Here is a 27,262-nt window from a genome sequence, read left to right on the forward strand (position 1 = left end):
AGTGACACCGTGAATCAGTTAGATTATTCTAAACTGATTGGTAGTCTCATGTATGCAATGAGTTGCACTAGGCTAAACATAGCCTTTACGGTAGGCATGCTGAGTCGTTTCACTAGTAATCCTGGAAAAGAGCATTGGGATGCCCTATCGAGGCTGATGAGATACCTTAAGGGTACTCAAAGTTATGCTTTATGTTATACTGGACATCCTCCAACTTTGGAAGGATATTCTGATGCATCTTGGTGCTCAGATTTGGGAGACAGCAGATCCACCAGTGGTTATGTATTTACACTAGGAGGAGCAACTATAGCATGGAAATCCAAGAGACAGACTAGTATTGCTTTGTCATCTATGGAATCGGAACTTTATGCTCTAGTTTCTGCGAGAGATGAAGCAGAGTGGATAAAGGATCTGATCATGGATATTCCATTGAAGAGTTTTAAGTTAAACTCTATATCTATATTCTGTGATAATCAAGCAGCAAAGACGATTGTGAATAACTCACTCTTTAATGGTAAGAGGAGACACATCAGGCTGAAACAGGCCATGCTGAATTATAGAACAGAACAAGGGATTATCACTTTGATTGATGTGAGATCGAAGGATAATACGGCAGATGCCCTTACAAAGGGATTGAACAAAGATCGAACATTCAAAACTACAGGGGAGATGGGGTTAAAGACCATTTAGTCAGGTCTTAACCTAACCCAGTATTATTTTGAATTATTTGAATCTCATCTAGCCTTGATAAGCATTCGAGACAGTTTACATGTTTCAGATAACTTAGTTAGATTACTAAGTATGGGGGTTTGTGAAACCATTCCAAACTTGATGATGTAACAAATTTTCATATGAAGTCTCCTTACTTTGTTATTCCACAAAGGAATATGGAAAATGCCTGATATGTTTCAATGATATTGTGCTAATCTTTATGTCATTCCAAATTTGATGACATGTCTTTCATAGTATGGTGTACCATTCCAAATTTGATGATACAACATAAATCTATGACTGATATGACGAACACAGTATTCCAAATGGAAACATGGTATGGTCCTTATGATAGAGATTATATAGGATCGAGTTCTTGTAAAGAAACTTGATGATGATGCTTATTGTTTTTTGATTTATCTTCAGTCATATATGAAATGTATTAAGTTCTTATTGTTGAACTAGATATTATTGTGCAAATGATTGAATTCATAATATCTTATGAAATTCATATTTGACAAATTACAGAGAATGGCGAAGATGGAGGAGAACGGTTGAATCTGGATCTCGATGAGGATGACTTACTTGATGAGTAAAGTCACATGGATTGCAAGGACTTTTCCTTTTGATTATTTCTTTTGGTTTAGCCACTTGCATGTCGAACTTCGGATTTATTGTTGGGTTTTGTTTTGATCTAAAACCCTAGTTTTATTTCTTGAAGTTTACTTATTTCTTACTTGATTTATTGGATTATTGATATTCAATTTATTCAATTTATATTGATTCAATTACTGATTGAACAATGGTTCCTATACATGTGTAATGGATATATGTAGAACATAGGAGGAGATTGTAAGGGTATTTATATAATATCACTTCATATGTTCTAATATAATCTTACTTGTGTTTATGCCCAGGCTGTGAGGGACAATCTAGTAATTAGTCCATCTGACCTAAATCCTAGTTTCTCTTTATATACTAGTTGGAGGCAACAGTCTGGGTATTCCAAACTAGATACTCAGGGTGTAATGCTTTAAGCAACCTTGTGCTTAAACCCTAACCCTGACAATTATGATGTTGTTTACGAGTCAGGCCAGAGGGAACAAAGAATGGTGAGAAAGAGAGAGAGAGAGAGAGAGGGTGTTGTGGGAAGGTGACTGCTAGGGTGAGGGAGAGGATGCGGGAGGGAGCATAGAGGGGGGGGGGAATGATGTAGGGGAGACAGCCGGCTCCGTTAGAGGGAGGTGGTGAGGGTGGGAGTGATACATGCCATCATTGCTTGACGCCAATGACCACAGAGTAACTGGAAAAGCATTTGGTCATGAAATTCTGGTTTTAGAATAACAATGCCGGTTAGCTTGTAGATCCATGAAACCTGGGCGAGCTTCCATAAAGAACTTTGGGGTTTAGCTCTAATTAGATGCACATATACGGTTTGTTAGACAGAAAAAACAAGAGACGAGAATAAGCAGATAGATCTTGATTGAGTACCATGAAGGAAACAAGTGAGAATAAAAACAATGTCTTTCGAGAAGAAGACGGGGATAATCAATAGATCTTGATGGAGTACCATGAGACAAACCAGTGAGAGTAAGAACAAAGTCTTTTGAGAAAAAGAAGACGAGGGTTTGTGAAAGAGGAAGAAGGGATTACCGATTACCTGCTACTACCAACTTGGGATTTTTAGGCCGGAATCTCGTACATTTGCGCAGGAGGCGGCAGCCCTAGATGGAGTTGAGGAGAAAATGTATGGTTCAGTTGGATTTGCAGGCCAAAATGATGAGCTTGCGTGCGAGTTAGGACTAGGAGGCAGCTTCGGTAGAGTTAATATAAGCATCTCCGTTCCCATTTGGTTCCCACTGATCACAAGAACAGCAAATACATTCCTGAGGAGTGTAACCAAACGAGGCTTTATGGTCCACGCACACATTATGAATTCCCCAGCCCATGTCTACTATAAATTTTCTTCCATTTTAGACTATCCAATAAGAAACGCAAGACCAGATTGTTTGGAATATGATCGGAGCCGTTGACAAACAAAACTCAATCCATTAAATGGGTGGTTTCAAGTTCCCGGACAACCTGGACTGGAACAGGTCTACGCAAAGCAGAGCAGACCTCATCCTCTACTACTCCTCTGAAACTCTCTTTCACTGTTTGTAGCATGGAACATGTTCAGTTGTTCAGGTGAAAATGTTAAATATCAAAAAATAAAAAAGGATCCTTCCCCTTTCTATTATACATGACAATTTATGCATGAAAAACAGTTGACATACTCCCACCTGGATTCTGTTTTATTGAAATCAATATGATGGGTCAGTGCTGGTCAGGAGGCATAGCAGAAGGGTATAAACCAGTTTTAAAAGCATGACACTGCAATCACCTGTCAAATGAGCAGATTATGGATATCCAAGACAATAACTTAAGGGAGGTTAGCTGAATAACTGAGTCAAAACCTTGCAGGACATTCCCATAAAGTAGTTTCAGTACTCCACATTGGGGGAAATAGCAGCAAGCGTCTTTCCCCTGGCTTCTGCCTTCGGAACATATCAAAGTCATGTGGCTGTTAATATTCCTCATGAAGTGAACTTAAGTTGGCGTCAACGCTAAAAAGATGTGTAATTTTCTCTTGGCATCCATGCTATGAAGCAACTTCAGATTGGTTGAGATTAGCCTTCTGCTTCTTTTTGTTCTTGCGCTTCTGTTTTTTTTTCTTGAGACTAAAGTGCTCTTTAATACTCTTCTCCCATGCCCTTTTGTTTTTCTGATATAGTACCATTGCTGCTCGAGCATCTTCAATCTGAAACAACATGCCTCGATAAGGTTCCAATGCTATGGCAGTTCATAATTTCTAGAATGCTAATCCCTCACATAAAAACGATGTGAACTTCCAATTTGAGGGTAAAAAGAAGGGGAGAAGGGATGAAGGGTAAAGAAAACTGATCTTGCACAGCAACAGTATCTTCAGAAAGCGAGAACAAATAATGATAAAAAAAAGATTCAGAGAGAGAGAGAGAGAGTAAGTAACCAATTAATAAATTCTTCTTTTGGGAAATTTAGAAAGGAAAAAAACAAAAAAAAAGGGAAAATTCTGCAAGCTTACTAAGAGAATTTGAACAATATCTGTCAAAATAAGCAGGCTCAGAGAGGTCTTCTCCCAGGGATGAGAAAACAGTGGAACAATATGCATCATTGTGCAAATGACTGGATACCAAACCTCCTAGAATCAGGGTTCATTATCATGTGAATTGTATAATAACTCCAGCGGCATTATTTTAAGATGTAAATGGCTCCCATCCCAACCCACTGAATTTCTTATGATTTAAATTCTAGTGAATCTTCAAAACACTGGCTTAACGAGAGCTGGGAGCCCACGATGATCTGTAATCGACAGGCCCGAGCTCCAGCTTTGCTTGCTTTGCGCTATTGAGTGGAGGTGCGATATATTGATAAAGATAATTTATTCCAAAATCAAAAGAGCGATCGGGTTGCAAAAATAAAGGATTTCTAATCCTCTCAGTTAAGATGCTTTGTAGACATGTAGCTCCCAATACATTGCAGAGACTCAGGTGATAAAAAGTAATATAACACACACTGGAAGCGATTTAAGAAACTTACAGGACAGTGCTCCCCATTTTGAATCTTAATTCCAAGAAACTCAGATGCAAGATCCCGAAGCGCCCTTTTACGCCCTTGCCTGCTTAAACCATTCACAGCACATATGATATAAGTTTGAAACATAACGGAAGCTGGAAAGCATAGGATGTGTCAATATAAGTGCAATAGTGACCTAGAACCAAGCAGAAAATCAGTACTTTAGAAAGGGCTGATACTCTGAGGTATCCCGTATATCCTTCTTTAGATGACTCAACAACAATGCCTGTACAAAAAACATATCCCGCTCAATCACTAGGAATTCTACTTCACACAAAAACAAAGGAAAATAAAATGTGTGAACCTTAAGATCATTGCGCAAGGCGTGGCCCACAAGGATCCTTCCATTAATCAACTCAGCCACTTTGTTCTGAACAGACTGGAAGTCCTTTGCTGCAGATATCATCACATCATTAACATGCGCTGATATTTTTATCTAAGATCTCTACTCCAACAGGCCAATGGAAAAGAGCTCAATAATGAAATAGAAGGAAAAAACAAAGTCAACCTTTCTTCAAGTCACGGGGTCGGATCCCACTTATTTGAGTGCGAAAGTCAACTACACGCTCTACTGGACGAACATACTCATCATATACAATATTCCCCCATGTATTCACCTGAAATAAACTACTGGAGTTATTTGTCAATAAATACATAAAATAAAGAGTAAATTACACGGACCTCCCCTGTAACTTTGATAACCTGATAGAGTACCCCTGTGTTTTCAAAAATTACAATTGACCCCAGTACATTAGACATTGTTAAGTAGAAACATGGAATGACCCTACTACCCTTACACCTAAAACACCTAATGTCGTCTCTATTACTGATAACCTCTTCCATCTATTACTATTGTTATTTTTTTGACGTAAAAAAGGGACCCACTATTCATTGTCTCCTCACTTTATCTTCTCCCGAAAAAGTAATGTGATCTGATTAGGGGTAGATTCAAGAGGTAGGGTCCCGTTGAGTTCATACTTTTACTTTTTCATATCTACAAACCGGCCCATTTTTTTTCCCCTGCCCCTCTCGTCCATCAATGGCCGCTGCCAAGTTCAGGCGGAAAGTTTAAATCAAGGGATGTGATAGAGAATTTAGCAACCACTGAAGAGGTTCTTGCTCTGAAAACAATATATGAGTCAACGACTCCACAAGTGATCTGTGCTATTTCCAAATGGATATTTGCTTCGAAGCCATACACAACCAGTTTTAGAGTATCAGCAACTAATTCGGAAAGTCAAAAAACAATGAAATGAAAGTTTTGGAAATATAAATCAGTCACAGCCTTGCCAATTTTGATAGTATAGATTTGGTCATGAAAGTGTTGGTACATTCAACTGCTTCAATAAACAAAATCTTATGAGACTTCAGTAATGAGCACATTTGGTAACCAAACATAACAAGAAGTTCCCAAACTTCGAAGAATTTAACAATCCATCAGCCAATTCTGTGTTAAATGAACATTGTGATTCAGGATGTTCTGGAACAGAGTGAACAGCGGTACAGTCCATACCAATTTGTTGGATATTAGACTACGATGGCAAGGGAAACACACAAACCATCTTGCCTCCTCTTCTCTGCAGAGCAGCTTCTGGCAGAAGGCAGATACGTGAGCTGAGTGCAAACACTCCTTGATGATCCTTGTGACAACATCACAGATAGGGATGTTGATCCCTTCCTTGCAGAGGATCAACGGAAATAAGAGTGCACCAACAGCAGCCCTCTAGTGGAGCTTGCAGTACTCAATGGCTGCAGTTACCAGCACACGAGAAGCAGGTTCCTTGAGAACCAACAACTTGGGAAGAACAACAGAGCAAAGAACCTGGCCAGACCAAGCATCTGCCGTTAGATGATTAATCTCGGACTGGAAGGCGAAAATCTGGATTTCGCCCATGTGAACATCTGCCATCGTAGATGGCACCCTTGTTGGAAAAATCAAAGACGAAAGAAATCAAGAAGGACACTTTCCGCATGAACTCAGCAGCAGCCATTGATGAGTGAGAGGGGCAGGGGATAACCCATGTTTAGATTTCTTACCTTCTCTCCAAAGATGGAGAAGAAATTGTAGAAGGCGAGGAAGCTTAAAAAGGGAGATTTAATCTTTTAATGGATAAAAAGTGACAGTCAGGACTTGCGAACAGAAATACAGAAGGGAAGGTGGAGAAGATCGTGAAAAAAAATATATAGAATTGCTATTTGGGGCAACTCATTCGAAAGGGCAAAAGAGTAATGCCACTTCCAAGCAAGGGTAACTTAGTCATTATGAATTTATTTCCTCTATGACGTCATCCACTTAAGAGCAGATGACTAACGAAGTGGGGCCGAGTGTAACAACGTTTGTGAAAGATGAGTATTGAGCATAATTTTTGAAAACACAAGGGTGTCTCCTAGAATTAGGCAAAGTTACTTTATCCTTCCTAGTTTTGCCCAACATCCTCATATCCGCTACACTTAGTTTATCTACATGACGCATCTTAACTGCCCAAGATTCCGCACCATATATTATTGCCGGTCATATGACAGTCCTATAGTTTTCCTTTAAGCTTTAAAGGTATACGCTGATCACACAACACTCAGGACGCACCTCTCCACTTCATCCATTCTATTTTAATTCTCTAGGCAACATCATCCTCTATATCACCTTCTTAATTTACGATTGAGCCCAAATATCTAAAATAATCACTTTGTGGAATCTCCCTCTCTACAATATTCACCACCTCATTAACCGTCCTAGTGTGGCTAAAGTTACACTCCTCATACTTCGTCTTTGTTCTACTTATCTTAAGACCTTTGATTCCAAGGTTGATCACCATAACTCCAACTTGACGTTAATCCTTGCTTTTGTCTCATCCACCAAAACAATATCATCAGCAAAAAGCATACGCCTAGGAACCTCATTTTGTAAGTCTCTGGTTAAATCATCCATGATAAGTGCAAACAAATAGGGGCTTAAGGCTGATCCTTGATGCAACCCAATTGTAATTGGGAACTCACTACCTTGAGCCCCCACTGTTCTTACACTAATCACCACACCATCATACATATCTTTAATTATGTCTACATATTTACATGACACCCTTCTGTTCTCCAGTATATGCCACAAATTAACTCTAAGGACTTTGTGGTAGAGTTTTTCTAGGTCAATAAAGACCATATGGAGATCCTTCTTGCCCTCTCTATATCTTTTGATGAGTCTCCCAAGTAAGAAAATAGCTTCTATCATGGATCTTCCTAGCATAAAACCAAACTGATTCTCCAAAATAGTAGTTTCCTTTTTCAAGTGTGTTTCAATAACCCTCTCCCATAACTTCTTCGTATGACTCATTAGTTCTATGCCTCTATAGTTATTGCAGCTCTAAATATCACGTTTATTTCTATAAAACGAGACCACAATGCTTCTCATCCATTCATCTGGCATTTTCTTTGTGCTTATGATATTTTCAATTAGCTTGGTTAGCCAAGATAAACCACAAATTCCTAAACTCTTCCACATTTCTATTGGGACCCCACCTGGGCCTGGTGCCTTGCTTACTTTCATCTTTCGTAAAGCTTCTTTTACTTTAGACGCCTTAATGTTGCGTATTTATCTGCGACATGTGGTATCTAGATGAGTAATGCAACCTTCTGGGGCACTATTACTCAAAACTTCTTCATTTAGTAGGCTGTAGAAATACTCTTTCCATCTCTCCTTTATATCCTCATTCCTAATTAGTACTCTACCATCTTCACTTTTAATACATCTAACATGATTGAAATCTCTACTCTTCCTTTCTCTCACTTTAGCTATCTTATAGATAGTTATTCCCCTTCTTTTTTATTCAGATTGTTATAAAGATCTTCATATTTTGTCCCCCTTGCTTTCCCCACAATCTTCTTAGCTTCATTTCTGAAAAATTCATACCTTTTTAGGTCTTCTACCTCTTTAGTCCTTTGCCATGTTTTAAAACCAGCTTTCTTAGTTTTAATAGCTGCTTGGACTTCATCATCCCACCACCAAGTCTCCCTAGGTACATGACGTTTAGCTTTGGATTCCCCTAGACCTCTTTAACAACCTTTTTAATACAACCTATCATCTCATTCCACATCGTATTAGTGTCTCCCTCAAGGTCCCACTTTCCTTGTTTGACCACTTTATAAGTAAATGAATTCAAGGAATCTCCTTTTAAGCTCCACCACCTTATCTTAGGGCAAATAAACTCCCTTATCTTGCGATTCTGCATAATGAAGCACATGTCTACGACCTTACAGTCCTTACAAAACAATCAGCCGGACCTTCTTGTTAGGAAGAAATCTATTTGGCTGATATGTTGCCGACTTTTGAAGGTAACTAAGTGCTCCTCTCTTTTCAAAAGAAGCGTTCAAAATGGATAAACCATAAGCTACCACAAAGTCTAAAACTAAGATCCCCTCCTCATTACTCTCTCCAAATCCATCGCCTACATGTACGCCTTCATAGCCTCTACTATCTCTCCCAACATGGCCATTCAGATCACCCCCTATAATAATCTTTACTCCTTGACTAAAACCTTGCAGTAATTCATCCATGTTTTCCCAAAATTGTAACTTACTACTTTCATCCAATCCTACTTGGGTGTGTAAACACTAATTATAGTGACAACCTCTTTTTCCAAGTTCCAACACAAGCTTGATGGATATAATCACATCTCAAAATATTTTAACATCCACCACATCATTCTTAAAGTCTTTATCCACTACTATGCCCACTTCTTCTATTACTTTGATCTCTCGTATACTAAAGTTTAAAGTCATCCAACACCTTAGTTTTCTTACCCTTCCATCTAGTCTCTTGAATACAGGAAATATTAATCATTCTTCTCCTCATAACATCTATCAACTCTAGACTCTTACCTGTTAAGGATCCAATGTTCCAAGATGCTAATCTGATCCTACGCTTTTGGACTAGTTTCTTTACTCACTCTTGTCCACTGTACAAGAACCCTTGCCTACTTGTCACCGCATCCAAGAGTTGACACAACATGTCGCTTACAGGGGATGCCGTAACAGAAGGTTGATACTTGATAAGACATGATACTTAAATAAAAATACTAACTAATATATTTGCTGAATATATTACGGTGCCAGCTGCCTATGATGCACCAATAAATAAATAAATAAATATATATATACACACACACACACACACACACAATAAAATATAATGAAAGGAGCAACCCTAATGCATTAAACAAACAATCTCAACACTCAAGGAGCAATCCTACTAGAATCACTTAAAGATGAAGGGAAAGGGGGGACATTAAGACCATAGTTGTCATGGCGTCTAGGCGACCCAAGGCGTTGGAGGGGGCTTGGACGTAAGGTGACACCAAGGCGACGTTTTGACAATTATGATTAAGACAGTATTCATGTGCCGCAAAAGAATTCACAGCGATCACCAACTAAGTTAAGAATAATCAACGCAGTTTATTTGTAGTGAAAAAGTGCCTCAACCAAATGATCTCAGAAAGTTAAACTTTTAGACTGTGGGGGAGTTATTTCATTCTTAAACAAAATTTTAAACTTCATTCAACAGAGAATTTTGTATGCAAATTAAAAGTAATTATCATCAAAAAAAGATAAATAAATAATGGAGAAATGTTTCCTGTGGGGGAGTATACCTTCCATACCCAGACACAAAGTAATTTAAGACTAGAACCTGAATAGGTCTAATCCCAGGCAGGATCAAATAGAAAATCTCCAAAGAACAAGAAAGAGAGCAATGGGATCTCAAAATTGGTTGGAGAAGAATGATGAGATCTCAAAAGATAACCAAAAGAAAGAATCCCACAAGTCAATTAATATAGATTTATCCGAAATCTGATTCGAATCCAATATAGCACCTATGGATACATAAGAAACGCAAAATTAATAACCTGTTGAAGCCATTAGAGCTGCAGTTGAATGAGATTGTAGATGTAAAGAAACTCCTAGAAGCTTGTAGCACTCTTGAACTCAATTTAACAGAACTAGGATTTGGAATCAAGAACCGATGGAACGGGGTGGGGAAAGGTGGGGTTGGCTATCTCACCCTGGGCAACTCACCCATCCTATCTAAGGATTTTCACAAAGGCTAAAGCCAATATTTCATTAATCAAAATCGTGTACAATGATGGCCTCTCTTACAAATTTATATAGAAAACTCAAAAATAGACTTAGACACTAAAAATGAAAGGCCTAACCCTATCCTTAACTAATAAGGTAACCCAAATTGACTAAGAAAGTGAAATAATAAAGAAAACAAACTCAAAATATGACTCTAACTAAACTAATGAAGTAAATCCGTTTTCCTACTTTCTACCCATATTTTAGGCACATTACATTACCCAAATAAAAAGTAAACCCATGGGATCAAAGTCCCAATACATATACGACCCAACCCAAAGCTTATTTCCACTAAAATAAGCTTCAAGTGACTTATCTACATCACAGAGGGGGGCGAAGTGACCGCCCTGAGCTCCATGATGCATGATGCTTCAGCGCAAGCACTACCATTGGCCCCCCGCGCGTGCAAGGGCCATGCTCCTCCACAGGAAACACTTCCCCATAAATAATATACATCAAAAGGACACTCCAATCATAGAACGCATGCTAATGGAACCAGTGGAAGAACCAGGCTTGTACCTTTGTATCTAAGACATCAACATATTTAAATTTTATAGCAAACATCATTTATTTAATTAATCATTGTAAACTGTAAAAAACAAAAATAAATGAATGAAAGGAGATTGAATGATGAAAATTACAGAACTAAAACAGTAATTGAAGGAAATCCAGATGGAGGTAATTATTACCAGTGTTACCCGTCCAAGAGCACTTTTATTTCCTTCAGAACTGACACCAACCATTTCGCAATCCATGGCTAAAGCATCTGTTAAGCTGTGAAAAACACAAAAAACAAAGGGGCACAAACCCTAAAGCTCTTGCCAAATGAACTTTACCATAGGATTCACAAAGTTAACAAGTGAACATTTTATGTCAACTGTTCATTATGGTCAGAAACAGTACCAATATTCCCTTGATCATGCAAAAGGAAGAAGAACAGCATTAATACAAAACAGATTATTACCCCAAAAAAATAAAAATAAAAACACAGTGATGAAATATGAAATGGAAGTAACTCCAGTCATACTTGTGAAGGCAACGCCTTGACACTTTGTTGGTGTCACCTTGATTTTTTTTCCTCCTCCTCCAATGCCTAGACGCTATGACAACTATGACTCTAGTATTAACAACTCATTGAATAGTCCTAGGCCGAGTACTTGAGGTAATTATATTCCACTCTAAAAGTCTACATGCATCCATTTCTTTCTCCATTTCCCATTCTCACTCAGAAACTAAACCTCATTGTATGTATGTGTTGTTTCTGTGTTTCCCAAGAAATTATATCAGAAACATTCGTCTGAGACAATACCATTAGCCATCAGGAAGTCTCATCCTGCATGGTAAGACCATAAAAAGTATAACTTAGTGGTGGAGGGCCGGTCAGGAGAAGGTAAGAGTTCCGAGATGAGTCTCAGAGTTGCAGGGGAGAGAGGAAATCACACAAGAAGAAAGGGACGGTAGAGCTCGCACACGCCACACAGGCTTACACACACAAATTCAATGACAATTCATTCTCAATCTGTCCAATACGTTGGTTACAATCATATAAATAAGAAAATAAAAAGACTTTAACAAGGAAACAACCTCCTAAGATTCCTACCAAAAATAAACTCTAAAACTTGCAAATGTATCCCACTTTCTAAAATACACTAAATAAAATAAAAGATATTATCATCCTAGATAAAATAAATTCCTAAAATCCTACTAGACTAAAACCAGATTTGTTTGCGGTCTGGGTTCCCAATTGGATTTGGGTCGGTTCAAGGTAGTGCACCTGCATCACTCAGCCAGACAAGGGCAACTATCACCCCTTGAAGCACTCAAATGTCCTTACAAAGGTCTTTTAAATAGGAACCAATAGTCATCCAACATCAAGAAGCTTTAGTGGAAACCACCCGACACATATTAGTGATTTTTGAGAAAGAAAGGTCATTCCATGCTTTAAGACAGTGTTGGAGAAGGTATCCAGTCCAACATGGAATGGAACCTGGGCTTCAGGATACAATTTATGTGCTTCCAAACATAACAAAAATTGGTTTTAATTAAAATAGCACACAATAGTCGAATTATACACATTAATGACAAGTTCTAACCAGATTCATCAGGACTTCCATAGTTTCCCCTCATTGGTTACTTGAACTTATTGCACAATTCATGCAAATCTGTTTTCATAACCAGAAATTGATTCTTGATTTCCATTCCAAATTGTTCTCTGTTCTTTCTATCAATTTTAAGTGATTGTAAAAATATAAGAGCTCTTCAACAGAATTTTTAACTTTCATGCCGCGTTTTATATCATAGTAGTGAGGAATAGGTATCCCTGAGCCATCAAACCAAAACGAATCTGTGACCTAATGACCAGAATTTTCATGTGATTTTTAACAAAACAGATTTATTTCTCAAAGAAATAATTTACAACGAGGCTTCAAACTTATGATACTGCTATGATCAAAGACAGGGTACATAAGTAATCTCCTTTTGGGCATAAACAACACACACATTTTCTTACTAAATACAAAACGACTTCTTTAAGAGGAAGAACAGTATCTTAATGAGAAAGAAACGAAGAAGCATAGACATAGTAATGGGGAAGCACCTGCAATCATTCGTGACTGGAGTGAGAATAGACTTCTGAGAAGTGGGTTCGGCATCCTCTCTCTCTTTACGTTTCCCTGAACCGAAACATTCCACAGACGAAGCTTAGAGTACGAAGAAGAACAAAGAAAACACACTCCTTTATACATACACACACATCTCTACAAAATTTCTCACCTAATACGCTTTCTTGGGTTTTTCTATCAGAATCAACTGAAGGTTTAAATGGCTTTGGCGCGTCGCTTTTCAGTTTCTGAGAGGCAAACCAATGGCTACTTCATTAGACACAAATCTACACACAGAGAAAGATGCAAAGAGAAGAAATTTTGGAGAAAGGAAAGTGTACTTGTTGCAGCTGAGCCCAGTTGGGATTGAGGGGTACCCGCTTAGGGTTCGTGGAGTCATTTCCCATATTCAATCGCAAACACTATATGCTCTCTAACATCTTCGTCAGTCACTGATGAAGGAGTAATTTACATGCGGGAAAAGTTCCCCGCCCACGCTACAGCTTACAAACTAACTGGAGAAGCTCATAAGAAGCTTGTATTCTGTAAGACTGTAATGGCAACTTTGGAAGAGTAATAAGACCTACGTGAAGCACTGCAACTCGGCGGGCCTGGATTCGGGAGATTGAACGAATTCTGAACCAAACTAAGACCGAGCCAAGTCGATTGGTTTAAAGTTGAACCCAAACTCAGCCCAAGTTGCACCCGGTTGCACCCGGTCCATAGTAAATGGAATTGGGCCATGGATGGAGAAACGATACCAAGCTAAGCCAGCCAGTCTCAATATGGCCCAAATATCTGTCCCTGAGATTATTATTATTTTTTTTTTTTGGGTACGAAACTGTCCCTAAGATTAGATGGAGCAATATGTTTTTTTGGACAGATAGATCCCAAGCCCCTTGCTCGTTGCCAAATTCAGTCCAAATTGATTTTGGTTTAGGTTATGTTTGGATGTCAAGAAAATAAAATAAAATATAATAAGATAAAAATTATGATGACGTGATTTATATGTGTCTCTCATCATTTCACTCGTTTTTCTTGCCTTCCAAATATAGCTTAATAAATGATAAAATAGGATTGTGAAAATCTAGGACCATGGGATAATATATAACACATGATAATAATCTAAATACCATATGGGAGCACAGATATACATGTAAATGTAACGATATAGGAAGGTGTTTAGTTAATTTTGAGTCAGAAGTTTGTCATGTGGTTAATCCAAACCATGTCCTTTTTAATGGTCAAAAAACCATATCATCTGTCCATGTAGCACAATGGGTGATTCATGTTAAGAGGTGTCCCTACACTTTCTTTTTCTTTTTATTTTTTTTGGTGAAAAGAGGCCTCTCTACAGCAGGTGTAAATGAGGTTTTCTCTAAATGGGAAAAAAAATGAACAAATTTCCATTGTTTCTTACTTTCTTCAACTGGTTGTCCTTCAATTTGTATATAATTGAATTTTTCCAATACACTGATAGAAGTAGCTTAGGCTAGATTTGATATGATTTCTACTTCAATTTTGGATTGATTTCAAGAAAAATTCTTTTTCTTTGATAAGTAATTTTTTATTGAATCAAATTTGTAATATTTAAAAAACAAGAAATCCATTTGGTAGTTCAATTTCTTAGGATAAATTCCTTATATTTCTTTGGGAAAAGGTGGTGGCGGTGGCGATGGTGATCGTGGTGACGGGTTGGTGGCAGCGATGGTGGCACAGAGGTGGTGAGACCATCAAGAGAAGAAGCATGGTGTTTTATTTTTAATATAAAATTACTATCTTACCCATCAAATTAATCATGTGCTCATTATCTATTTCACAAATTCGATTCCATTTGATTTCTATTTTACTGGAACAAGTTGCAAAATCAAACTAAACAATTTTTGAAATAAAAATCATCCTATAAAATTGAAATAGAAATCATACCAAATCAAGCATTAATTTATAATATTTTCCTAGACCATCACCTAAGGCAAAAATTCTAGAGTTTTATTTAGTTTTAGACAAATAAAACTTATAATCTATGAATAATATATGACCTAATAAAAAAAAAATAGACGCCATATAAGCTTTGCAGGACTTGAGCAAAAACATCGATTCAATAAAAAAACTCTAACTCAGACCTAGTTTAGTCATTTACTAAAACTGGTCAAGTCACCATAAAGTTTTCTTTTACTAAAGGCTCATCGTGCCAACCCAGAAATTCCAATTCCCTGTACTGCTTCATCATGTCCCCACAGTCCTATTTTACCTTAGGAGAACTGATATGATGCAAAACCATTTTGCTTATGAGCTGTGCACTCTTTGGATGTGGTCATTATCCCATTGCTGATGTTGGGTATATGATTTACAGGCTGCATGCAAGAATGCCCCCAGAAAGTGATGAAGCCAAAAGAGCTGTTGACCTCTTATATAAGACAGCCTTAATTTCCAGCGGATTCTCTGTAAGGGCTATCAAACTAGTCTTTCTTTGGTTAACAGGATGCAATTTTTACAGCATCTGCTTGATTTACATTCTTTTAATACTCACTTCCCTTGTTGCTGTCTTCCCTTCCCTGTACAGCCTGACAGTCCAGCTGACTTGGGTAACAAGATATATGAGATGATGGCAATTGCGGATGGAATAGGGAAGATGAGGGTAAAATCGATATTTTTATTTTGGGTGGTAACCCTGCTTAACGTCATGGGGAAGCTTGCCATTTTGACCAAGTTTGATAAGTCCGTGCCATTTTGAATACTTAGAGGGGGTGTCCAGGAAATTTACCCAAAATAGACGCAATATATGCTTTGCATGACTTGGGTAATATAACTCAGACCTAGTCTAGTCATTTACTAAAGCTGGTCAAGTCTCCATTTTCTTTGACTCCACTCGGTTAAGTTCCCGAATCAAATCCTAGTTTTCCAAATTCCAAGTATGTTTTACCTACCACCCCATACTAATTATGAGAAGGGGATTTCTTTTATTAATGATCTTTTTATTGAGAGGGAATAAAAGGATTCGATAGCAACAGAGAAAAACAGGTAAAAGATCGACTAGACGCCTTCCAAAAATCTTTAGTGGATAGCAGATCATCCTACATTGATCCCAAAAATCTCAACAGAAATCAATAGCCATTAACCACCGAGTAAAACAGGAAAAATACTAGCAGAAACGACTGCATTTGTTATAACAGATCCCCCTATATCCACGCAAAATCTCAGAATCTTACCCGTGGGCGTTGATTAAACCGTGTGTGCCTTTCAGACCAGTTTGTCCTTGCGAATCGCCGATTGTAATAGATCATGTATATAACCATGCCACGAGGCTCTCCATCAAACAAAGAAGAAGAAGAAGAAGAAGAAACAGCGAGTCCGAGAGCCCAACACTCTTCCCATATTCCATTGCTCCTCTGCTTGCTTGCTGCTACTGCTTCCACCCACCCTCGATCATGATGGCAATCCATGTAGCCATGTTCCCTTGGCTTCCTTTTGGCCATGTTAATCCCTTCATCCAACTCTCTAATCACTTAGCTTTCCATGGCTTCAACGTTTCCTTCTTGGCCACTCGTGACAACATTCCCAAGATCCAGCCCTTACTCCGTTTCCCCGATCGAATTCGGTTAGTCCCCCTTGATGTCCAAGTACCACCGACTCAGATCCCAACCCGTAATGACTCGGATTCGAACCCTGACTCGCCGGTCTTCAAGTTGACTCAGCTCCTCGTGGCCACCGATTCGTTGCAAGCCCAGGTGGAAGCTGCACTGAGTCAACTCAAACCGGACATCGTAGTCTACGAGTTCGTCCACTACATCCCTTCCATAGCTCATGCCCTTGGCATAAAGGCGGTTTTCTATTGCGTCACAAGCGCCACCGCCGTCGCCTACCACCTTGTCCCCGCATGCTTTACCCACCAAGACCTCACTCAACCACCACCCGGGTTCCCATCCACCAGCGTAGCCTTGCGAGCCCACGAAGCCAAGCAGCTTCTTTTCGCTTTCATGGCACCGGAGGGAATACTGTCACTCCACCAACGAGTAGTCATGGCCATGGAGAATGCAGACATGATCGTTCTGAAAACTTGCGGAGAGATGGAGAGCAAATACTGTGATTACATATCCGAGCAATACAAGAAACCAGTAGTGATGGCCGGTCCAAGTTTGATCGAACCACAAACCGACACGCTATATGAGCGTTGGGCCAGATGGCTCGACCGGTTTCCGGTTGGTTCGGTGTTGTATTGCTCATTCGGCAGCGATGATATTCTGAGCAAGGAGGAGATAAGGGAGCTGCTTCTTGGGTTGGAGGAGTCGGGTGTGCCATTCATGGCGGTTCTTAAGTACCCGAACTGTTTGACCCACGGGGAAGCGTTGCCGGAGGGGTTGGAAGAGAGGGTTAAAGAGCGAGGGTTGATCCATAGCGGATGGGTTCAGCAGCAGTTGATATTGGAGCATAAGGCCGTGGGAGGGTACCTATGCCATGCGGGGTTCGGATCGTTGGCGGAGGCAGTGGCGAGCGAGTGTCAATTGGTGCTGTTGCCGCAGAAGGGAGATCAGTTTTTGAATGCGAGGCTGATGAGTAGAGACCTTAAGGTTGGGGTGGAGGTGGAAAGGAGAGACGACGACGGTTGGTTTACGAGGGAGAGTGTAAGCAAGGCCGTGAGGTCTGTCATGGTGGATAAAGAAGGTCCAATTGGGAAAGAAGTGAGGGCCAACCATTGCCGGTTGAAGGAGCTTCTCTTGAACAAGGAGATGAAGTCCAATTACGTTGACCAACTGCTGCAGAAGATGAGGGATTTGGTGGTAATTAAGGAAGTTAAGAAAGCTTAACATATCGCTTTAGCCATTAGGTAATGAAAGTCGTTCTATATCTTCAGTTTTCTGTGTCTAATAAGCAACTGTTTCAATATCCCTGTTGTTTGTAAATCGGATCATAGTCATTATGCATATTGTTGTCATTAAAATAGTGAAGTGTGTTGAAAACGAAACCTAACTTGATGCATAAAAGAATGAAAATTGCAAATAACAATCACACAATGAACACAAGGATTTACGTGGTTCAACATTAAGATTATATATATCCATGGTGAGCTGAGAACTGTTTCACTATCAATGAAGAATAGGGTTACAGTTGCTCGTCCTCACACCTCTCATAGATTTTGTTACAGAGAAAGAACCATTGCTACATATTTATAGTGAAACTCTATATACGAATTTTACCGAAATACCCATATAGTCTTAGGGTCTATGACCTCTTAACGGCCCTTCAAAATCAACCCACAAACCAAGCGACAGAATACAAGACATCGTACCCTCACAAAGTGAGTTGTTCAACTTCTTTTGCTTGCCTAAAAATTATTCAATATATAAGGAGCGAAATGACCGCCCTGCCTCCTATGAAAGACAAAAATTATGCCCCCAAGATGCCAATGTGCTCTCATTGGCTGTCTTGCGCATGTGGCCTGCGCTCTCCAAATTTCTCCCAAAAACAATTACAAATATTAATATAGATAGAAGGACAAAGTAGAAATTAAGTGAAAAATATCTCTACTTGGTGGTGTCTTCTATGCCGTCTCACAAGGCACCATGAGATGAAGCCTCTACCCCTTGGTAGATACCCAGACATGCTCACCCATTGGCCAGACGCTTGTGTAGAGACCATGGGACCAAGTAGAGATCTATTGCCCATAAATTAAATACCATCTCATTTCATTTATATATAGCGTGTTTATAACATATGCAATAGTCATTTCCTACTCGGCTAAGGCGCTCGAGCAAAGATAAGCGGTTATTTCCCGTCTTGCTATGTCTCAATGTTACGGTCCTATCGAGCTGCTCGACACTAGAGGATCCAAATTAATTGTAAGCTATATGTCTATATATGGTGCTTTAAAGGAATCAAGGACATCATGACTTCCAGCAAGGAAACAGAGCAGTATTATTAAAAAAAAAAAAAAAAAGAAACCAAAAAGGAAACAGAGAAGTTCCACACAATTTTCCAATCCAATTATAATCATCAGAATGAGAATCTTAAAATCATGAGGCTTAAAGTGGTAAATGTGGATCTTTATCACCGAACATACTATCCGAGTGGGGTCAACCCCTCTTTTATTAGAGGCACTACGGAATTGTACTGGGCAGGGGAACCGCAGGTAAAAAAAATTCGATAAATGTGGATCTACTAACAAACAACAAAAACGACAAAAAATCTAGTACAAAAATGAAGAGAAACCTATACTACAACGGTAAAACTTTAAAAGAAAATTAATCCAAAAAAGGTCCTCAATAAATTGAGTAAGAAAACTATTAAAGAAGAACAACGAAAACCAAAATCATGTATGAGAATGACAAACAAAGAAAACATTATCCTAAATAAAGGATCAAAACAAAATGATAAATACAAGTTTAACAAAACACTCGTATGCACTATGCATGGGAAAACCATAAAAATGATGCAAATAGAGGGAACTGGCATCAAAGTGAAAGAACAACCTTTACAATGTATTAAAAAAAACAATGAACTTAATGTACAAATAAACAACACTAAATTCGGATTCAAATTCATAATGATATATGCCAACATTACCTTGAGAGGTGATGCCAACATTCACCTGTTATCATGCAAAATAAGAATAAAGCATAACAAAAAAATGATTCAAAAGCTCATATATTTGGCTCCAGAAGTCCAAATTGAGTGTATTCAAAAGGCATGTTAAAACATTTTTCAAATACTTTCTTATGGAATAAAACCAAGGAACTATTTTATTCAATAAAAAGTATTCTAGCGTGGGTCTCACATGGCTAAAATAGATTCTTTTACAAATTAGGGGACAAATAATCTCATTTTCTATTACCCCAAAAAAAAAAAAAAAAATCTCATTTTCAAACAAACTTTTAGTATGATGAAATGAAGTATAGAAATCATTTTATTTAGACATTTGGGTGGATTTTGGGGGTCAATTAAACACATTTAAACCATGTTTACCCTTTGAAGGAATTTTAGTCATTTCACTTGGATGATCTCCAACTTTTTCCTGATTGTAAGGAATCTCTTAAAACTTAAAAGAGAACCTTCCCTTCGTCCTTTAACAAACCTTCATCATTGCCATGAACACCCTTCAGGGTAACAAAATGAGTTGTCTAAAGAATACCTCTCTCTGACTATTAATAAGGAGTAAGGACTACGGATCTACGATGATGGACAAAATCTACACAACCACACAGGGTAAGACCGCGTATCAGTGTCTGCGAATCGCTCTGATTGACGGAAAAGCTAAGATAATGGGCTTACTTATGGCACAGGAGAGTAGCTGCAATGCCCAGGCCCAGTGGACCTAACAGTACTACATCGAGGGCAGCCTGAAAATAAGGCGGCAATTAACCCAATCTTTTTAATCACTTTCAAAGCCCAAGTCAATTCCAGCCCAGCCCAAAAGCATTCTAGACTACAATAGTCACTGGACATCGGAACAATACATGGGTGCGGAATGGATAAAATATTCTGCCACGTGTCTCCCATCCAAATGATGCAGCACATGTCGTTGGACCAATCAACGGTTCAAAGTTGCAGATCTGTGGACCATATGTGACCATCGATGACCCACGAGGCTACGATTCAAAACCCAGATATTTCAGAAAGCAAGAAGATATGGGGTGTGAAGAAAAGCAAGAGCCGTCCATGGGATAGAATCTTTCTCTCTCTCTCTCTCTCTCTCTCTCTCTAATTTTCGAGCAAAACCAATGTTGCAGTCTCTGCATTTCCTTTCCCACAACTTCTTCTCAGCTCTTTCTCCTCCCTTCTATCCATCTTTAAATACCATTTCTTATTCTTCTTCTTGCTCCTACAGAGGCACCTCTGTAAGCCCGGATCGCAACCACCTCCGAACCAGAACCGGACCTTTGCATGCCCAGCTCTCCGAGCCAACGACGGTAACGACAGAAACCTCACCGGAAGATGGACCAATCGAACTCGATCCTTCGTCTTCATCTTCATCTATCTTCGCCACCACCGATAACCCTTCTACCCTACAAGTAGCCACCAGTGTACTTCTCACCGGCGCTATCTCTGTTTTCCTCTTCCGCGCAGTGAGACGTCGCGCCAAACGAGCTAAAGAGCTGGTAATAACTGTTATCCGAAGCTTCCGTCCTCTTTGATTCAATTCAATTTCATTATTAATGAAGTGGTGGATGCTATTTTTTTGTTTCAGAGACTAAGGTCCAGTGGTGTCCCCAAAAGGACTCTCAAGGACGAGGCATTGGATAGTCTCAAGGCAATGAAGCCGACCTCAGGTGAAGCAGGGTCTCCTCCTTCTCCTGCTCAGGCATTGTTGGGAGCACTCACAGCCGGTGTAATTGCCCTTGTGCTTTATAAGTTTACCACCACTATCGAGGCGGCGCTCAATCGGCAGACCATCTCTGATGTCTTCACGGTTTGTACCATATTTTCCTCCCCTCCCCCCTTTTTTCTCTCATAAATTTCAGGAGTTTCTCAATATGTTCGTCACTTTTACTGTAGCAATTTCAATAATTCATGTTCCAATTTCAACTTCCAAATGAAGCTTCTATCTTTAATTTATCCAAACAATTTGAGCAATGCTCAGTACATTTGTTGAATCTGCCATGCTTTGACTGCTGAGTGTTGCTTTGACAAGTTGAAGAATTAGGATATTTTTTCCGTCCTTCCAGAACGGTGAGGAATTATTATGCTGATTGCTGAGTATTGCTTTGGTTGCGAGACTGACATCTTAGGTATAGGGATGTCACTATGAAACAATGGATTAGGGAGGGTGGAGAAATCACAAATAAAATTTTTGGTATCTTCTCGTTGTTTCTTCTGTATGTTATTATTGATCTATGTTGCTACCATTGGTTAGGTTGTGTAAGAGGCTTGGTCTCTTATTCAATGTCTGATACACATATACACTTCTTACTTGCGAAATTTGACATTTGATTGCAATCTTCTAAACATCTTCTAGTGGCTGTTGAGGGTGTTATTGTGAGCTTTGATTTTATTTCTGGCACGGACCTCAGTTGCATCATTCTTGCCAGTTGACTGATTATTGACCAACGGCCATATTAGGTATAAAGGGCGTAAAGGGCGTACCTAGTGCACAAGGCTCCCGCCACTGCGGGGTCTGGGGAGGGTCATAATGTATGCAGCCTTACCCCTGCTTTCACAGAGAGGCTGTTTCCAGACTCGAACCTGTGACATCTTGGTCACAATGGAGCAACCTTAACCATATTAGGTATAAGCAGGAGTTAAATTGTGTCAGCTTTGTATTTAGGAATCAAAAATCAAATTGAGATTCAAATTTATTGCTTTGTGACTCTCTCCAAACAGACATAGTTCTGTGGAAGAAAGATGTTGGAACTTGATGGCTTTAATTCACCTTGGCGTAATTTGTCTTAGATGATATCACAAATATCCTCTAGCAGTTTTCTCATGAGATACAGTATAACCTGAGTTACATATTAATCATATATTTTCTGTAGGAAAATGTTGACACTGTTGCTACCATTGTTAACAACCTGTGATATACAGGAAAGCAGAGATGGAGCATAAATGCATGAAGTAGGAATTTTCCAAAAAAAAATTCTCAATTGTTCATTTCTAAGGCTCTCTTTGGTTGGAATTCGGTTTTGATTTCAGGGGGTGATTTCAATTTTTTAGTGTTTGATTTTTACATCCTAGTTTTTGGAAAACGATTGGAAGTCAAAATTCCGATATAGCTCTCTCTCCCTCTCTCTGCAACCCACTCCACCCCCTTCTTTATGCAACCCTGCCCTATCCCACCCCCTTCTCTGCATCCCCTCCGACGGTTGGGAGTGAGATGCCACTCAAATAAAAGTAAATTCATGAGCTGCCTCTTACCCATGTCAGGCACGCAATTGGCTAGAATGCTCGCAGTGTGGCACATTATCCTCATCACGTTTGCTTTCCTACAAATTGGGTCTTTCTGAGTTTCGAAGTAAGAGCTCGGCAAGAAGATAATGTCCCATTTTTGCTAGAGCAGAGCTGAGAGAAACAAACAAAACCCAGAAGCAAAATCAATAATGAGCTCCGTTTCAGTTCAAATATTTGAAATGCATACACAAAAGAAAGCTCAGATTGGCACGATAGATGGCCATTGGGAAGAGAAGTTTGATTTACCTGTGAATGGGTCGTAGCAGAAAGATTAGAAGCTGCCATAACGGTGATTTCTCGAGAAGACCAGAGATATGTACGTTATGGGATGTGTGAAATCGAAGGATTTATCGATTGGAAGCCATGGGATTCGATGGCGAGTAGATAAGATGATTGTTTGATTGACGATCGAAGGTCAGTCAGAGCCACATGTTTGAGATCATATTCAGTTCTTAGGAGAGAGAATGAGAGGGATTAGAAACAACTTAAAACAGATCCAGGAACGGATTAAGATTTTGTTTTCATTTTCAGAGGGATGAGGGTGAAAAACGATGTACAGAGCTTCGAAGCTCTTAAAATGGCAGATGGCCATTCAGGTTTGCGACCCCACCCCACCCCCTTCTCTGCAAATATTCTATCAAATCTTAGAAAGATACTACAACCAAACAATTTCAATTTCTTGATCAAAAAACTATTCGTTTACTTATTTTAAGAAAACAATCTGAAATTGAAACCGAAATCCAACTAAAGAGAACCTTAAATAATTATGGTTTCAAAAGATGAGGCCAAAAGAAATTCTTAGATTCTATGAAAGAGAACACATACACATCTCTTGTTTTTTTTGTGTAAGAGAGAGAGAGAGAAATCCAACTAAAGAGAACCTAATATAATTATGGTTTCAAAAGATGAAGCCAAAAGAAATTCTTGATTGATGCAAGCTTTGATGATGCCCAATAGCTTGACTGATATGTGCTTTGATTACAACTTATGAAAACATTAAAGAAGGTTAAAATTTGTACTAACATTTTTTAATTGATGTGAGTCTTGTAAATGCCCCATTAAAACAGCAGATATTATTGACTAATGTTTTTAGTCCAACTGTCATAATCTAATCCAGCCTTTTGTACTTCTGACAGAACTTTTTCTTATGTTTTCAGGTTCGTCAAATAACGATAGCGATAAGGTAGGCCACTCCACAACTTATAGCATTTGCATGTATTTCATTTCTGTATGATATTGAGTCTCTCTTCTACAGGACCATAGTGAATGGGCTGTGCTATCTGGCTACGTTTATTTTCGCCTTCAATTCTATTGGTTTATTCCTCTACTCTGGGCAGCTGGCAATCAACTCCTCCGTGGAAGGCAGAAGTGAAGCAACTGTAGATAAAAATTTGCCAAACAGCAAACAAAGTCTATCAAATGAGCTGCCTGTAGAAAATGATAAATCCAGCAGCGGTGAAGTGGAGCAAGCTTCTGATGAGACTTAATAGTTCTAAAGAATGATGGGAAGCACAGCACTCAAATTCTGACCGAGATTTGTGGAGAACATGGAACGATACAGCAGCGATAGGTACCTAAGTTCTGATTTGATTGAATAGTTGAAGATATGAGCACTTGTATCAAAGAGTGTATCTATTTCCTTGATCAAAATTCCCCACCATTTTCTGAAACTGAGGTAGTCACTTACTTTTCTATAAGGTATTAGCTTCATTTTGAGGGCGGACCTCATCGCAACGGTAAGGATTATGACCTAGTGGTCTGGGTTCAAGTCAGGAAATAGCTTCTCTGCGAAGTGGGGGTTAGGCTGTGTACATTATGACCCTCCCCAGAACCTGCAATGGCGGGAGCCTCATGCACTGGGTACGCCTTTTTTAAGGTATTAGCTTAATTTGCGATGTAGTGTGGATCAATGCAGCCAGTTAGAGATAGCAGTTACAAAGGGAGAAGGTATGTTCGTTTGTGTTGGAGGGAAGGAAGCTATGCCTTTGTGTGACTATAAATCCTACTCACAGGGGCCTGGTTAGAGATGCATAGCAGAAGCCTCAGTCATCTATTCACCTCTCTCTCTCTCTCACTCTCTCTCTCTCTCTCTCTCTCTCTCTCTCCCTATATATATATATATATATATGTAGATATGAAGTTTATATTTACATATCCCCCTTCAAGACTTCAATGCTTCCATTTCCCCTCAGTTTTACCATACTCTGCTCATAATTGTTGTGTTTCATGGTCGAGTTCTCTCCCATATGATTTCACGCCCATATTTTCATATTTAAATACCATTTTCTATTTACTTGCCTATGATCCATGTATTTCTTCGGATCATTTAGATTTTTCAGCTGAAAATTCAGTCCATTTTTCTTCTATGCATCGTTCTGTTATAGAATTCTGCCGAAGACCGTTCCATGTCCCTCCCTCGACTTGTTTTCCTTTTTATTTTTAATTGCTGTTATACTTGAACGCATTTTAACTTTTCTCCATTAGCAGAACAAGAGGGATATTTTTTGGCTCCCTCTTTTTCCTGCACATTATCTGTCACTGCACACTGCAATATCTCTCTGTATCCCTCCGTGTTTGTATCTTCCGGTGACTTTCTCACCGGGAAAAATGGAAAGAAGCATAGGTACCGGTGCGCACTTTCTTTCATGGGTAGTGTCGACATCCGCTCGTAGCTGTTGGAAATCTTTCTAATTAGTGGGACAATTGCATTAGATTCAAGTCTTCTCTGATTGCCTGCATTCAAATGCTGTGAGCAGTCAAGCATAGGAGCCATTAGCTTCCTCCATCTATCTCCGCCTGAGGGAGCTGCTGCAAAAGTTCAGCGACGAAAGCAGGGCTAATGGCACCATTGCCATTGGTTGTACAGCATTGACCTTCCCTTCTCCCTTGGAGGACTCAAACAGATATGGACTTGATTTCATCTAGAAAAAAGCTCTACAGAGGGGGTGAGGCAAAGGCACTGGGGGGCATGGGTTGCAGAGATTAGACTCCTGCATGAGGAGGTGGAAGAAGAGGAAGAAGGGAAAACGAAATTAAGGCACGGATAGTTTTGGTATTCTAGTTAAAAATTTAGGGGCCAAAAAGTAAGGTTTGTTGGTTACAAATAGATGAACCCTTTTTTTTTAGGCCAATAACCATAATGTTGTTTTGTGCTAGACTACAGAAGCAAGACTCACACTCTAGGTTTAATCATTATAACAGGAAAAATCCTGATTGATTATGTTTGACATAGTATGAATTGTTTATATGATTTGTGCATTGGGCTAGAAAGAGCCATGTATTTACCCAGAAATACTCATTTTGTGCATATAAGTTTGATAAATTATGTTTGAGCCTGCATGAAAATTTGATAGATCTAGTTGTTCCTGACAAATAATTGCATGGAACTTATCATTTTGTAATACTGGTACTGTTCATGGTATTGGCTTGGTGACGCAGACTATAAATATTGAACCGGATAGAACACAAGGGGACATGAGGACATGTTACTTCAGGAAATCGTGGAAATTATGAGGAAAACATTATGAAGCCTTGGAGAACAGATGAAATCAACTGGAGCTGCCCTACCTGTCTCTCCTCACCACTCTTCTTAAGGTCATTTTAGGTCTGCTCTTGGCTCTTTTAGTTCCTTCAATCTGAATCAAATTACTCCTTCGTACTAGAGCATCTAAAGGCCTCCATTGAACATTGGCGTGCCACCTTAAACATCTTTCTCGTAATTTATGATCTATTGGAGCTACTCCCAAATCAGCTATAATATTATCAATCCTTACTTTATCCTTTCTAGCTTTACCACTCATCCATCTTAACATCTTCATCTTTGCTACATTGCGTTTATCTATATGATGCTTTTTAATTGCCCAACATTCCCCACCATAAAATCTATCCCTTAAAACCTTCTTTTAAGTTTTAAAGGAATATGTCGATCACACAACACTCCGGACACACTTCTCCATTTCATCCATCCTATTTTAATTCTCTATGAAACATCATTCTCTAGAGGTTTATCTTTTCTTCTCACTTTAGTTAAAGTATTGTAAGTTCTTTGTGTGGAGCTTGTCCACACAAGAGGAATCACGAAGGCGAATTGTTAGGTTTTTGTGTGAGCCTAGGGAAACACCTTGAGTTTTGTAGCGAGCTGTGTAAAGTCTATGGTGTAAGGGTTTGATTACTACCTTGGAAAGAAACTTAGATAGTGGAAATCTAAGTGCTTAAGGAGCCTTGGTAGAAGACATAGGGAGTTACTCAAACCACTCAAAAATTCTTATGTTCGCTCTTTCTTTATCTTTTTTCCCCCC

The 27,262-nt window shown here is 39.1% G+C and overlaps 3 protein-coding genes across 5 annotated transcripts; 2 read left to right on the forward strand and 1 right to left on the reverse strand.

Annotated features, from left to right (window-relative positions):
* Nucleotides 1-3,073: 3,073 nt before the first annotated feature.
* LOC122650229 (RNA exonuclease 4) lies at nt 3,074-13,733 on the reverse strand. 2 transcript variants are annotated; one of them, XM_043843576.1, is made up of 9 exons: nt 13,427-13,733; nt 13,258-13,333; nt 13,082-13,157; nt 11,175-11,259; nt 4,874-4,982; nt 4,670-4,758; nt 4,527-4,591; nt 4,330-4,411; nt 3,074-3,511 (listed from the first exon to the last, which is right to left on the reverse strand). In XM_043843576.1, exons 1-9 carry the CDS (start codon nt 13,490-13,492, stop codon nt 3,353-3,355), a joined length of 807 nt encoding a protein of 268 aa, XP_043699511.1. In that variant the 5' UTR covers nt 13,493-13,733; the 3' UTR covers nt 3,074-3,352. The 2 variants fall into 2 exon arrangements, with proteins under 2 accessions (XP_043699511.1, XP_043699512.1); XM_043843577.1 differs by having other exon boundaries at nt 4,330-4,408; nt 13,427-13,732.
* LOC122650228 lies at nt 7,265-24,677 on the forward strand. 2 transcript variants are annotated; one of them, XM_043843574.1, is made up of 5 exons: nt 7,265-7,270; nt 20,793-21,178; nt 21,268-21,489; nt 24,122-24,147; nt 24,220-24,677. In XM_043843574.1, the coding sequence occupies exons 2-5, from the start codon at nt 20,801-20,803 to the stop codon at nt 24,449-24,451; spliced, it is 858 nt and encodes a 285-aa protein (XP_043699509.1). In that variant the 5' UTR covers nt 7,265-7,270; nt 20,793-20,800; the 3' UTR covers nt 24,452-24,677. The 2 variants fall into 2 exon arrangements, with proteins under 2 accessions (XP_043699509.1, XP_043699508.1); XM_043843573.1 differs by lacking the exon at nt 7,265-7,270 and having other exon boundaries at nt 20,766-21,178.
* Nucleotides 16,514-17,890, forward strand: LOC122651041 (UDP-glycosyltransferase 79A6-like). Its single transcript, XM_043844381.1, has one exon. It carries the CDS (start codon nt 16,514-16,516, stop codon nt 17,888-17,890), a length of 1,377 nt encoding a protein of 458 aa, XP_043700316.1.
* Nucleotides 24,678-27,262: the final 2,585 nt, after the last annotated feature.

Source organism: Telopea speciosissima, chromosome 2 (genome assembly GCF_018873765.1).
Source record: "Telopea speciosissima isolate NSW1024214 ecotype Mountain lineage chromosome 2, Tspe_v1, whole genome shotgun sequence".
In the NCBI taxonomy this organism is placed as follows: domain Eukaryota; kingdom Viridiplantae; phylum Streptophyta; class Magnoliopsida; order Proteales; family Proteaceae; genus Telopea; species Telopea speciosissima.